This window comes from Trichosurus vulpecula, chromosome 4, assembly GCF_011100635.1.
Source record: "Trichosurus vulpecula isolate mTriVul1 chromosome 4, mTriVul1.pri, whole genome shotgun sequence".
NCBI lineage: Eukaryota > Metazoa > Chordata > Mammalia > Diprotodontia > Phalangeridae > Trichosurus > Trichosurus vulpecula.
This window is the reverse complement of record NC_050576.1, coordinates 182,864,777-182,878,237: the sequence shown is the minus strand read 5'-3', so window position 1 is coordinate 182,878,237 and position 13,461 is coordinate 182,864,777. Positions and strand designations below refer to the sequence as shown.

General features: G+C 46.3%; 1 protein-coding gene and 1 long non-coding RNA gene across 8 annotated transcripts in view; one reads left to right on the top strand and one right to left on the bottom strand.

The window, feature by feature from the left end:
- The window catches only part of LOC118847838 (junction plakoglobin), a 29,872-nt gene that overhangs the window by 10,879 nt on the left and 5,532 nt on the right, over positions 1–13,461 (bottom strand). For 3 of the 7 annotated variants that reach the window (XM_036756489.1, XM_036756485.1, XM_036756483.1), the window contains exons 2-3: positions 2,715–2,933; positions 204–457 (exon numbers count right to left, since the gene is read on the bottom strand). In XM_036756489.1, coding sequence (XP_036612384.1) covers positions 204–457; positions 2,715–2,922 — 462 coding nt within the window. In that variant the 5' untranslated portion in view covers positions 2,923–2,933. The remainder of the gene's footprint in view (positions 1–203; positions 458–2,714; positions 2,934–13,461) is intronic. The other 4 variants (XM_036756482.1, XM_036756484.1, XM_036756487.1 and 1 more) reach the window with 3 other exon arrangements.
- On the top strand, positions 4,819–12,445 carry LOC118847839. Its single transcript, XR_005010223.1, has 2 exons — positions 4,819–4,932; positions 12,198–12,445. It is a non-coding gene; the product is annotated as an uncharacterized LOC118847839 (long non-coding RNA).

The following is a 13,461-nucleotide window of genomic DNA, read 5'->3' as shown; positions in this document are numbered from 1 at the left end:
GATTGAAGAAGCTTAGCATTGGTGCTGAAAGACCACTAAGGGGCTGCCCTACCCTGGAAGCAGAGAGACTGGGCCCTCCCATAATAATCCTACAACCAACGGCCTTGATGCCAATTTCTTAGGATTCCCCCCCACCCCTCAGCACTACTGGCAAATCCCTTCTATTCCAGTTTTCCTACTTCCCCTCAGCCCCTGCCACTAACCGGGTCCTCATCATTGAGGAGCTTGGTGAGTTCAGGCAGGGCTCGTGTTGCCAGCTCAGCATCATCCTGGTAGTTGATGAGGTGGACAATGGCCGACTTTAACAGCTGTGAGGGCTCGGCTAATCGTTGCACGTTGGTGGCCTGTCCGTCAATCTGGGTTGTCAACAGGATAGAACGGTCCTCGGTCGTCTCAGGGTACATGGCTGCCCTCACCCGCTGGGCCCTTGTCATCGCCATCTGGCATTCTAGATCACCTGGAAGCAAAGGAAAGGCAGGTTTGAAAGAGGCGGTGCCATGTATGCGGAGAATGGTTCCATGTGTGCGGAATGGACCTAACCACCACGCTGGCTCCACCTCCAGACTTCTCTAGGACTCCCTCAGCCCCCTTCTTTGACATCCTGCCTGTCTTGTTGTGGTGTGTGTTTTAATGGAAAGGGCAGAAGGCTGGTTTGTCAGGAGATACGGATTCTAGTACCTGCTCTGAGAATAACTTGCCAAAAGATCATACTCAAGTCGCTTAACTCCTTTCCTTATATAATAGCAACTAATCTACCTACCGCACAGGCCCTATGCAAATATAAGATTATAATTTCCCCATGAAACTACACAAAGATTTATTAAGTACACATTATGTGTAATGTACTGTGGCAATAAGAGACAATAAAACAGGAGTCCCTGCCCTCAAAATGCTGACAGCCTAGTAAGGGGAATAAGCTAAGTTCAATTCAAAATGGAACTTGATAAATGCTTTAAGAGGGATATGGGCAAAGGTTCAGAGGAAAAAAAGATCACTTCTGACAAGGATTCATAAAGAGGTTAGCATTTGAACAGGGTAGGATTTAAAAAAGTGAAAACGTAGAGGCAGCTAGGTGGAGCAGTGGATAGAGCACTGGCCCTGGAGTTAGGAGGACCTGAGTTCAAATCCAGCCTCAGACACGTATTAGCTGTGTGACCCTGGGCAAGTCATTTAACCCCGTTGTCTCGTGAAAATGTGAGCATTCCAGGCAGAAGAAATCCCATGAGCAAGGAACATCAGTGGGAAACTGTGGGACATATGAGTGAGCAGTACAACTTGGCTAGAACATAGAAAACCTAAAGGGGGGTAAATGAAATAAGGCCAAAGCCAGATTGTGGAAGGCCCTGAATGTCAGGCTAAGGATTTAAGATGCTCCTGTAAGGAATAAGGGCCCAAGAAAGTTTTGAGGAGAGCGTAACGCAATCAGAACTACTATGCATAAATTAGATTAATCTGGCAACAGGGTATAGGAGATATAGAGGCGGGAAGACCAGCCAGGTAAGAGGTAATAATGGTCTGTACTAGGGTGGTGGCAGTGAAGTATGAAGGAGGGAACAGATTCAAGAGATAAGACAGGATTAGACATGAGAGAACAGTGGAAGACAACATTCCATCGTATACCCAGCTGTATGATGGGTAGAAATGACAAGGGAAACCAAGAGGTCAGTGATCCCCAACACCATCCTGTCAGGGAAAGAGCTAGGACTGGAAATCAAGAGCCTTGCCTTTCAGCCCAGAGATCCATTCATCAGATAGACAGATGGGACACTGGAACTCCACTGCCTTACCTTGGCAATGGAGTTGGCACTTTCTCCCCATTCTGGAAACTGAGAAGACTATGTCCAGTCTCTGGTCTAAGGCAGTTCCCCCAGGTATAGAATAGGACTTGGCTACATGGGTCTCTCTTCCCACCCCCACCCCCCAAAAAGCCCCTCCCCTAGTCTGGGAGTGGTAGATCCAGAGGCTTCCCAGAGCAGCCCCACCCTGGCAATTGCCCAAATGCCCCTTGGCAGAGGGAGTTGGAACAGCCCCACCCTCTAATTAGACAGGAAGGAGGAGACAGTCTCTGCTCCCTCCCTACCTGCCTGCAGTGATTCCAGGCTTTCAGCTACCAAAGCAATACCTGACAATGCCAAACATTAGGGCTGGCTGCCCACAGATAGATGCCCTGATTGCTAAGGTCCTTAGTGCCCTCAGAGGCCTTTCGCAGACCTCACCTTCATTATTACCAGCTCACACAAACATATGCAGCCTTGCCTATCCATGAACACTGAGAGTTGTTACTAGCTTTTAACAGTCAAAACACACAGATAATCCACAATCCAGAGAAAACAGCTACAGTGATCATTTCTCAAAAGCCTTCTATGTGTAAAACACTGTGCTGGGTGATGAGAGAGATACATATTTAACCAAGACCAGATCCTGGCCCTCCAGGAAGGCCAGGGAGCTCACAGACGGTTAGCTGCTAAATAATCAATGGACCAGGAATAATCCTGGCACACCCCTAGGGCTCCTCTTTGCCCAGTCAAAGCAGTACAATCTCCCCTCCTTTCTTCTACCAAGTCTTCCCACCACCCCACTCTTACCACTCCATGGCCCCTTAGCATTGTACCCAGTTTACTCCTAGGCATTTTGTATGGGCATGGGTCTTTTCTCTCCCATCAGACTGACCCCTTCTGTGGTGCCAACACAGGGAGTCATGTGACTGCACTAACCTTGGTTCTGGGGAGCCCCCTGGGAGTAGGTAGTGGTTTTCTTGAGTGTGTATTGGCGGCCACAGGCCTCGTCCTCCTCGACAGTACCTTTGCCACTGACTGACGGCACACAGGTGTTGGCCCCTGAGTGGATGCCCGAGTCATAGGTGTATGTCTGCTGCCACTCCGTCACCTTGATGGGCTGCTCAACTAGGTTGATCACCTCCATGGCAGTTGCTGCTGATACACAGAAAGAACAGAAAGGTGAGACAGATCCAGAAAAGGTCCCCTACACCACTCCCTACTCTTCTTTCTAGCTCCTATCACCATCGACTTTCTTCTAAACCTTTTCCCCATTTCAGCTGCATCTACCAGTCTCTTCTAGACTGTTGATTCTTCTCTTCCACCCCCCTTTTCCTAATCCAATGCTAGCATTTCCTTCTATTGCTGAAAGCTAAGAGGAGCTTTTAACTGGACCTTCCCAACAGCCTAGACAGGCTGCCCTAGGCCACAGACACAGCTATCCGCCACCTCCTTCACCCACCAGGCTCAGCTGTAGGAATCAAGCTGAAGATTCAGGAAGCTTACCCAGAAGGGGCACGGAGCTATCTGTTCAGTGTCCCAGTGTTGTCTGAACAGGTAGAGAAAGGAGTGAGCACACAGAGGGAGCGGCAGAGAAATGACGCACAGTCTCAAGGGGAAGGTGGAGTTACAAGGTACCTGGAGCTGGGTGGGTGGACACCCATGTACTCTACTCACCATCACCGAACTGTCCACTCCAGTGAAAGGAGTTTGGGAGGGGAGGGGTGCATGATATCATAGGTATGTATGTGACTGGGTAGGGATAGCAAAGAGCTACCTCTCCAAGACTAGACTAGCTCAACCCCTCCTCTCCACCACTCCCCCAAAATCAGAAGGATAGGTCTCTGGGGTACCCATCCCATTCCATCTGACCACCTCAGGTGGGGCTCTAGGAGGCTATTTCTGAGAGCTCCACCCCCAAGAAGGATTCAATAGCAGCAAGGAGCGATGGGCAGGACTTAGGGGAACAGGCCAGACTGGTTTCTCCAGGGACCGACTATCCAGAAAACAGGGAAAATGTTATGAACACTTCGTCACAGTCATACTTTGAGACAATCACACAGTCACTCTCCCTTCCCAGATGAAGCAACAGCTAACATGGGATAATTCACAGATCATTCCTGGTCCACTGATTATTTACCAGACAACCTTCTGTAAGCTCCTTGGCCTTCCTGGAGGGCCAGGATCATGTCTTAGTTAAATTTGTATCTTTCTCATCACCCACAGGAGACCACACCCTAGATGTCCCTATAGAGATAGCCTCTCCTTCTGGGGTTGCTGCCCTCCTTCCCCTTATGTCACAGAACCTAGGTCAGTCGGGTAAGTCGCTGTGGATGGCCAATGACAGCAGTTGTCTTTTACTTCAACCTGCAGATCCTTGAGAGCTAAAAGCTTGACTTCTCCATGCACTAACAGAGAATGCTTCCTTTTCCCCTATTCCAGAAATGGTTAATTCAGTTAGCTAGAGTACTATGTTCATGAAGCCAACATCACACATTCAATTCCCCCTAGGCCCAGTAAGCACCACACAAAGGGAAAACTCAGTTTTCCCAACAGATTGGGCACTTAATTCTAGCCAGAACACACACAATTTGTTACAAGGGAGGGACAGGGTGACAGAAAGCTAGCTCATTCCCACCAGCGGAATAAACAATCCAGAGTGCCCATCCCACTGACAGTGGGTCAATTAGAGGGTCATCTCCAGACAGGAAGCTCTAATTTCTTTTATTCTTGCTGCCTTTCATGGCCAGATAAGGCCAGCTCCGCCCAGCTCCCTGCCAGCACACCACCTGAGACAGGCAGGGCCAGGAGGGAGATCAGCTTCTTCCCTCTTCCCCTGAATGACTCAGAGTTTCAGGGTTGATAAGTGGAATGTGCCAGAGAGGCCCAGAAAGACAGAGAGGACAGGCACAGTCTCCAGCCAGATGCGCCCAGCTGCTTTCCTGGCATTCACCACAGGAAAGACAGGGTTGTCTCTGGCTATTTCAGGAGCAAGCCCTCAGCTCCCTGCCCCTGCCCCCACACTCTTCCCCAGGGCCTCCAGGAGGCAAAAAGAGAGGAGGGGGTGAGGCAACAGGAGGCCTAGATGAAACCCTTGGAGCCAGTGATACAGGTCCCTGAAGACTCTTCCTCCATCCCCAGGACCAGAGTCCTTAAGGTTAGAAAGGGGGGGGGAGTGGAGGGGGGTAAGAGAATGCCATACATACATCCTACACAGTTCAAGCCTGTCACATGAGTTCTGGTTCTCATTTCCTCCTCCAGTGTGGAAGAAAACCAGCGTAGGAAGAGGCAGGGACGGCAAACTATGTTAGCAAATAAGGTCACCTTAACCCCCTAGATGGCATTCAGCTCCATCTGGGCAGGGAGCAGGGCTCACCTCCTGACATTAACCTTGAGGTCAACGAGGACGGAAGGCTCTGGTTCTTCCATTAGCCCAGTCCCATTAACTATGGCCACAGAGAGGTTTCTATTTAAGCCCCTATTCCCTTACTCCATCCAAATCAATTTTCTCTGCTTCCAAATCAAAGACAACGAGGTCAAGGCCAGCAACAGGAACAGTGGGTTATATGGAAGCCATCTGTCCCCAAGGCCTTGAGCCACAACAGAGAGGGTACTAATTCCTTATTGGACTACCAGCTGCAGAGTCAATTAACACATAGGTTATGACCTATGTGGTCATTATTCCTCCTCTGATTTTCAACAGGGGTTAGGGAAAGCTGTGACAAGCTCAGGGACCTCCTCAGCCTGGATACCCAAGGGGGTAAATCTGGTGACAGGTGTTTTTTACCACCTGTTAGCAGCTTGGGACAGAGGTCAGGAAGGAAGGAAAGGGGATGGATGCTGGCAGAGGGGCCAGGGGGATGTGAGTACTGGCCACACTTTCCCATGCATCCAACTTAGGCTGGTGGGATAAGGGGAAGGAGATTACGGGGCAGCAACCCCAGAAGGAAAGGATCTAGCCCCTGCGGATCACCCCAAGTTTAGATCTTGTCCTGCCTAGGGAGAAAAGGGTGATTCTGTGACTATCTCCAAATGTGTCTGGATGGTCAAAACATTCACTAGGAGAACAACATCTCCAAGGTCACCTTCTATACTCAGTAACTGTGAGAAGTGTGTAGGTGGGAGATGGGAGAAGGGTTGACTAGAGTAAAATTTGAGTGTTAGCAAAATGAGTGTCTTAAAATTATTCAGTACAATGGGAAAGCAATGTTTCTCCTCTCTGAAGACAGGTTCAGAGGATAAGGCTAAGTATAAGCAAGCTAGAGGTTAGTATAGTATAGGACCAGGTAAAGAGCCCAGGATGACTCTGAATCAGAAGGTGTGAGCATGAACCCCAGTTCTGTCACTTATTGGGTGATCCTGGGCAAATCACTGCTCCCTTCTCTGCAAAGTGGGAATAATGATAGCTTTGATATCTCACAGTGTCGTTGCCCTAGAACACTGCAGAGTAACTGACCTTATATAGCACTTTAACGCTTGCAAAGCTGGTTACACATACTACTTTGTTTTACCCTTTAAGGTAGGTTCTGTTAAGGAAACTGAGGCTGAGGGACATTAACTGACTTGCTGATGGCCAAATGTTGTTGGTCAGTTGTATCTGACTCTTTATGACCCCATTTGGGGTTTTCTTCACAAAGATACTGGAGTGCTTTGCCATTTCCTTCTCCAGCTCATTTTACAGATGAGGAAACTGAGGCAAACAGGGTTAAGTGACTTGTCCAGGGTCACACAGCTAGCAAATGTCTGAAGCCAGACTTGAACTCAGGGAAATGAGTCTTCCTGACTCCAGGCCCAGCGCTCTATCCACTGTGCTACCTAGCAGCTCACTAATAGCCAAATATCTAGTGTCCTGAGGAAGATGTGAACCCAAGTTTTCTGGATGCCATATCCAACACTTAATCCACTACACCAGGCTGTATATTTTGTATAAATGTCAGCGGTTATCATTATCATCCTTTATCATCACTACCACCTGGCAGGACAGTCAGGCCATCCATTCCAAGCAGTAAACACCTTGCTACCCAAATGCTCAGCCTAAGAGGGCTTTATACACAAGGGAATAGGGAAAACAATATAAGGGGCCATTGGCTTTGGTCCAGTCTCCATGTCAGCCCTTCCTTACTTCCTGTAAAGAAACCGAGTCCTACCTATACCTCTAGCCCCAGAAACAGAGAGACAGAAAAAGGCTTTTAAAAGTTGAATAGGGAAGTCTTTGTTTAGTACAAGTTCTATTGTTGGCACTAAGAGCGGAAGGAGCCGTCTCTCCTGGGGTAACTTCTGGCTCAGAGTAGGGGAAAAGATAGGCTAACTGTCCAGTGGTATGTGCACCAGAGATATGTGTAAGTGTATTTGAGTGTGTTCACATGATCACATGGGCAATCAAATTCCCAAGAGTGACTGGTGGAAGGCACCATCCTCCCCTCCCTCCCAGCTCCCTTCTCCATAACTTCAGAGCCTTCTTTGCAGCAACAGCAGTAATTCCAGCCGGATATTACCCATGCTTCCTAAATCTGAGTGTGGCCAGACAGAGGGAGGGCCCATCTACCCAGCAAAGAGTGTGACCCAAGGTGGGAGGAGAGGAGGGCAGGGGAGGGTAATTAAAAATAGCCTTGGGCAGAGCAGTACAGCCAGGCTCCCAGGCTGGACTAAGTTTGCTATGTCCCCAGTGATAATGAGCTAGGGTGAGAGGAAAACGGGTGGTTGGCTCAGAATACTTACTTTCTAATGCTGTCTTTTATTTCTGGAGATGAGACTGGTCTCCAAATTTTGCTCATCCAACCCTACTGAGTAAACACTTCGAGCAGGTTCCAATGTTTATTTTGCTCATTTGCAAACTATATACATGTAGTGCTATACTAATAATTATATACCTTATAAAACTTACACAAGAATAGAAATTTATAAAGAAGGAGATGGGGAGCTAGCAGAATTCAGTGAGTAGGGGAGGAATAGGGTCTTTGGTAAGATCACTACGGTCGTTGTATACAGGATGGACTAGACAGGGGAGGAAATTGAGGCAGGGAGACCAACTGACAATAAAATTTTATTGGTTTTTTTGTACACACTTTTGTTTGTTGTGATTAGGACTAATTCCTCCCTTAACGTGTTGTCGTTCAGTCATTTTCAGTCCTGTCTGACTCTCTGTGATCTTGGAAAAGATACTGGAGTGGTTAGTCTGTTTCCTTCTCCAGCTCATCTGACAGATGAGGAAACTGAAGCAAACAGGGTTAAGTGACTTGGCCAGGGTCACACAGCTAGTAAGTGTCTGAGGTCACATTTGAACTCAGGAAGATGAGACTTTCTGACACTTTACCCACTGTGACCCCTAGCTGCTCCTCTTCTTTCTTAATTATTTACAACGGTCCAGGCAAGCGATGAGGACCTGAAGTAGGATGGTGGCTATGTGAGTAGAAAGAAGGGGAGAGATGGAAGAGATGTTGTGAAGGGAGAAATGACAGGATTTGGCAACTGCCTGGATATGTGGGGTGAGGGAAGAGTGAGGAAGAGATGACATAGAGGATGCCTAAGAGAGTAGAGTCCTTGACAGTAATAGGGAAGACCTGAGTCCGGATACTACCTCAGGCAGTTAATAGTGGTGGAGGGGAGGCGGGGGCAGGACTCTCACTGGCAAGTCACTTAACCTCCCCAAGCCTCAGGTTTCCTATCTGTAAAATGGGGATAAGAATAGCACCTAGCTCTCAGGGTTATGGTCAGAATCAAATGAGATAATGTATCCATAGCACTAGGCAAACCTTAAAGCACTATGTAAATACTTGCTACTGTTATTGCTATTAAGGTATGAATCAAGGTGGGTTTGTGGGGAGGGAAGGGAGAGATAATGTGGCTCCTGATATGGATTCCAGTTCAGATTTGCCTGGACTGCCTAGATTCGTTATACTGTATCCAAAAAGAAAGGGAGCAGGCCTCTTACTTACAGGGTCATTGCCTCTGAACTGAGCTATGGAGACTCCCTCAAGTTCCTGACCCAGTCACTAAATGATCCACAGGGCAGGGAGTGAGTAGGCTTTGCGGAAAGAGGAGGAAGGAAATTTTTCCAAAAATCACCAGAGCTTAGGTTATAATTACCCTGAGGGACCAACACCTCTGGGATGAGAAGAAATGGGGATCTTGAATAGCAGAGGGTGAGGGCTGAGTTGGGGGAGGGGTGCAGATATGCAAAGGGATAAGGGTAAGTGGGGTCGTGTTAGAGACCAACAAGAAATTGGATTCTCAAAAACATGGACTTTGGAAACTTTGTTGTTCACTGATGTCAGTTGTGTTGACTTCATGACCCTATTTGGGGTTTTCTTGGTAGAGATACTGGAGAGGTTCACCATTTCCTTCTCCAGTTCATTTGACAGATGAGGAAACTGAGGCAAACAAGGTTAAGTGAATTGCCCAGGGTCACACAGCTAGTGTCTGAGGCCAGATTTTTGAACTCAGGAAGATGAGCCTTCCTGACTTCTGGCCAGGTACTCTATCTGTCCCAATTTGGAGCTCACTCTCCTACATTCTTTCCCTTGGCTAGAAGTTAGCAAGTTAGTGATTAAAAAAAGCAGATTTCAAAGATTTGATCTTGTGGACTGTGGTTGGAAATAAGAAGCCCCATTGAAAAGAACAATAAAATCATTGGTGAAATGATTAATACATAGGGGCAGCTTGGTGGCGCAGTGAGTAGAGCACCAGCCCTGGAGGACCTGAGTTCAAATCTGAACTCAGACACTTGACACATGCACTAGTTGTGTGACCTTGGGCAAGTCACTTAACCCCAATTGCCCTGCCCCCCCAAAAAAAAGTTTTAAAAAATGATTAATACATAGCAGTTCATTTTTATATAGTATTTGCTCTTCTCACAGCAACCCAGGGAGATAGATCATATCTTACAGGTGAGGAAACTGATGCTAAGAAAGGTTAAAAAAAAAAAGTTGTCCAGAAGCTAGACCTTGAACCTAGATCTCCAGGTCCCCCAATTTCAAGTCCTATTCTTTTTCCACTATTCCACTAAACCACACTAACTCTCTGGTGTGCCCAGACATTTAAGGGACTGAGAATTCAACAGGAAACTTTTCAATTGTTTCTGACAAGTTAGAAGAACAGGTCCCATCCTGTCTGGACTGGGCAGAAATCTTTAAACATACTTTTCACACAATCACACAATCTGGGAGGTCGGTCATTTAACCCAAACTGAATGGAAATCTACTCTATTATATCCCTAAAAACTGATCTCCTAGCCTCTACCTGAAGACTGCCAGGGGTGGGAAAGAGGAGGAAAAGGCAGTGTATCTCCTTTGGGAGAGTACAGAATTGTCAAGAAGGATTTTTTTCTTATGTCGAGTGTTTCACTAGAGACAGCTGTATCTATAATTTCTATCCATTGCTCCAGGTTTGGTAGTTTCAACCCTTCACTTCAAATATTTTTTACAACAACATATTATTTTTTAGATTCATATTCTCCGTTCCTTTGTTAAGGAAATCTATGTTCTTGCTTAGATTTAAGATGGCTCAAATGTTGGTACGTGGGAGAGGGCTTGAAATCTCAAAACTAAGGAATCATCTCAGTAAGTGGGCAGGTTTGGGACCTTAGCTGAGAGCAGATTCTTCAGTCGATGGCTGTGCATTGGCCAACAGTTAAACAAATTCTCGTGCATGGGTGTGATGGAATTATTATTGGGCTGTAAGAAACAATGAATATCAAGAACAGAGAAACTCAAAGCAAAGCAGAACCAGGAAAAAAAATACAATGTAAGAAGAAAGAACAGTAACAACGAAACTCCTAAATGCTGTGTAATTATAATGAGCAAGCTGGACCCAGAAGAGATGAGAAAATGCACTTTTCTCCCTTTTTGTCGAGATAGGGGGTGGGAACTATGGGTGCGGAACACTACATATACTTTCAGATTCAGGTGACGTGAAATTGCTTTCTTTTTCTCTCTCACTTTTTTATATTCTTTGTTAGAGGAGGAACATATTTGGAAATGAAGGTAACAAAAAAATAAAAACTATCAATACAATTTTTTCTTGAAGGTGATAGATTCTTCATAAGGCACCTGGAAGAGGCTGGAGTGGTTGGAGGTAGAGGGTGCAATTTCTGCAAGAAACAGAAGTATACAAAACCTGATAGCAACAGATGTGCTGAGACTGAAGGCCCATGTGCCCAGTCAGGCAGCTGCCAGTTCTGCCTCCTATAGCCCTCAATTCACTTCTTTGTCCATATTGATCACATCTTGAAGAACTGCCTTAGTGCCAGGAATCTGAGACCCTGAGGGGCAGCTGTCCCTGTCAGGCTATGTTAGTGTTCAGCATCCAGGCTTTGCCCATGGGGTTCCCCATCACCAGGCAGCTGGGATCCAGTCTATTCTGCTACCCAGGCTATCTCTATGCATGTGCTACTGGGTCGCCTCCTGAAGCCATGCCATTCCAGGGCCAGATAGATGACTAGACATTCCCCAGCTAGGTGGACATTCCCCACATAGCACCCCTATCACCTCAAAGAAGATTGTATTCAATAGGGACACTGATTAACTCTCCCCTTAGGAGTTAGCCTCTGGTCTCTAGCCCTTCCTATACTTAGCCAGGGGCCCGGATACTCAGAGTCCAAAACATATCTGCTTCCTTTGTATATCCTATCTTCCTGATCAGACTGGGAGCTCCCCAAAGGGTGGAGATACTGTCTCCTCCTTCCTTGGCATCTCCAAGCTCCTGCACAATGAGAGCTCCCAGCTTTTGGATGGGATGAAGGCACATCTTGAATCTTCAAAGGAAAAACCCTCTTCATGTCCAGCTTCAATAGTGAAAGATGTCTGGCCCAAGCTGGCGCCTAGGGACAGGCTGAGGACTGCGGGATGGTCACAGTTCCAAGCCGGACACAGCTGCCTATTTGTTGTTGTTGGTTTTTTTTTTTCCCTCTTGGCTTGGTCCCAAAGCAAATAAACCAGGAGGGAAAAAATGAAGGGGACTCAAGGGAGACAGAAATGCCCATTGCTAAACTACTCTATCCCCCAGGGAAATCTGTCTACCCCACTGAAGGCACCCCACTGATGAAATCATATTTTCTGCCGGTTTTCCGTACTAACTGGGGATGATCCACACGGGTAATCCAAAGCCATTTATACTTGTTATGAAGAAATTGCTTTACATATCTCTTTATAAAGTGTAGAAATGTCATCTTTGTTTCTGTATGGAATGTGGTTTATTCAAGACTACTGGTTCAGTCATCCACTCTCAATCTAGAGGCCTCTTTGGATTCATTCCTTGGAATAAGAATGGAGGAATAAACAGAACAAAGTAGGAAAACATTAGCTATTATTGCTTCTTATTAACAGCTCCTGAAACTGTGCAGGCTGCTTAAGACAAGAAAGGTTTAAAAAGTCATGAAAAAAAATGATATTGATAGATTTTCCATGTTTGTTTTCAATTTTCCAGACCCTGCTAACCATGAAGATTCAAGACTTAGTTGAACCTGTGGTGGAAGAAGCAAAAGGCTAAGCTACAGAAAGCTCTCGAGCCACACTCCCCTCCCATCCCAAACCAAGGAACCCAAAGTTCGGAATTGTCCAACTGGACAAAACCAACAACAGTAGTCCCTCACCCCTCTCATCAGGACTTGACTAGAGAATTGCCAGAGAATGGTACCATCAGCCCCATCCTCAATAAAAGTGGATTAAGATCAAGGAAAGTTTTCCTTAACAGTATAGACAGCTCTTTCCCATTCACCTAACAGGGTCATTCTTGCCTATAATAAATTATTCAGCAATATCCCTCACTACATATGGCCTGATCTCAAACCCTCTCTGAAACTCATCCCTATATTGCTATCACACCCTTTCCCCACTTTAGGACAAATTTTTATATTCCCAGGACCTAGGGCCTATATGCCTAGCATGTAGTAGGCAGTTAATAGATATTTGTTGATTGAAGTCACCAAAAGGCTCTCGAGAGTCACTATGGTTCAGACCTCAAACACCACCTCTAGGGGTGGAGTCTTGGTTGTTTTCTTCCTTCCCCCACACAAGGAGAACCCTTCTCCCTACTGACACAGACAGGTTGGCCAATATCTTGTTCAGGAAGAAAGTCAACCCTAGACTTCCTTATTCACTACCATCGGTGCCTTTCATCACACTCGTTATGTGCACAAGCGCACATGCACACTCATGCGGGGACACACACACACACACACACACACACACACACACACACTATCCCAGTGTCTCTATTTAATAAACATTCATTAAGCGCCTATGTCCCAAGCACCAAGCACCATGTTAAGCTCTGAGGTAACAAAGAGGCGAAAAAGAGACAAGGAGCAAACAAATATATCCAAACAAGTCGCATACAGGATAAATAGGAATCAAGAGAGGAAAGGCACTAGAATTAAGAGAGGATACAAAAAGGCTTCCTGTAGAAAATGGCACTTTAGTTAGGTCTTAAAAGAAGCCAGGGAAGGCAAAGGCAATGATAAGAGGAAGGAATCTTGATCTGGCCTAACTATCTAACAAATCTAACTAATCCTCCTTCACTGGTTCCAGCCCATTTCCCTCTTCTTATAGCCTCAGTGGTGACAGAGGGTTATATACGGCCCCATATGGTAACCATTCATATGTTTGGAGATCTAAATTCCAACCCCATTTTCTTCCCATCTTGTCAAGTCTCTTCTCCAGGATTAGGTATTAGGAACACCCTAACATTC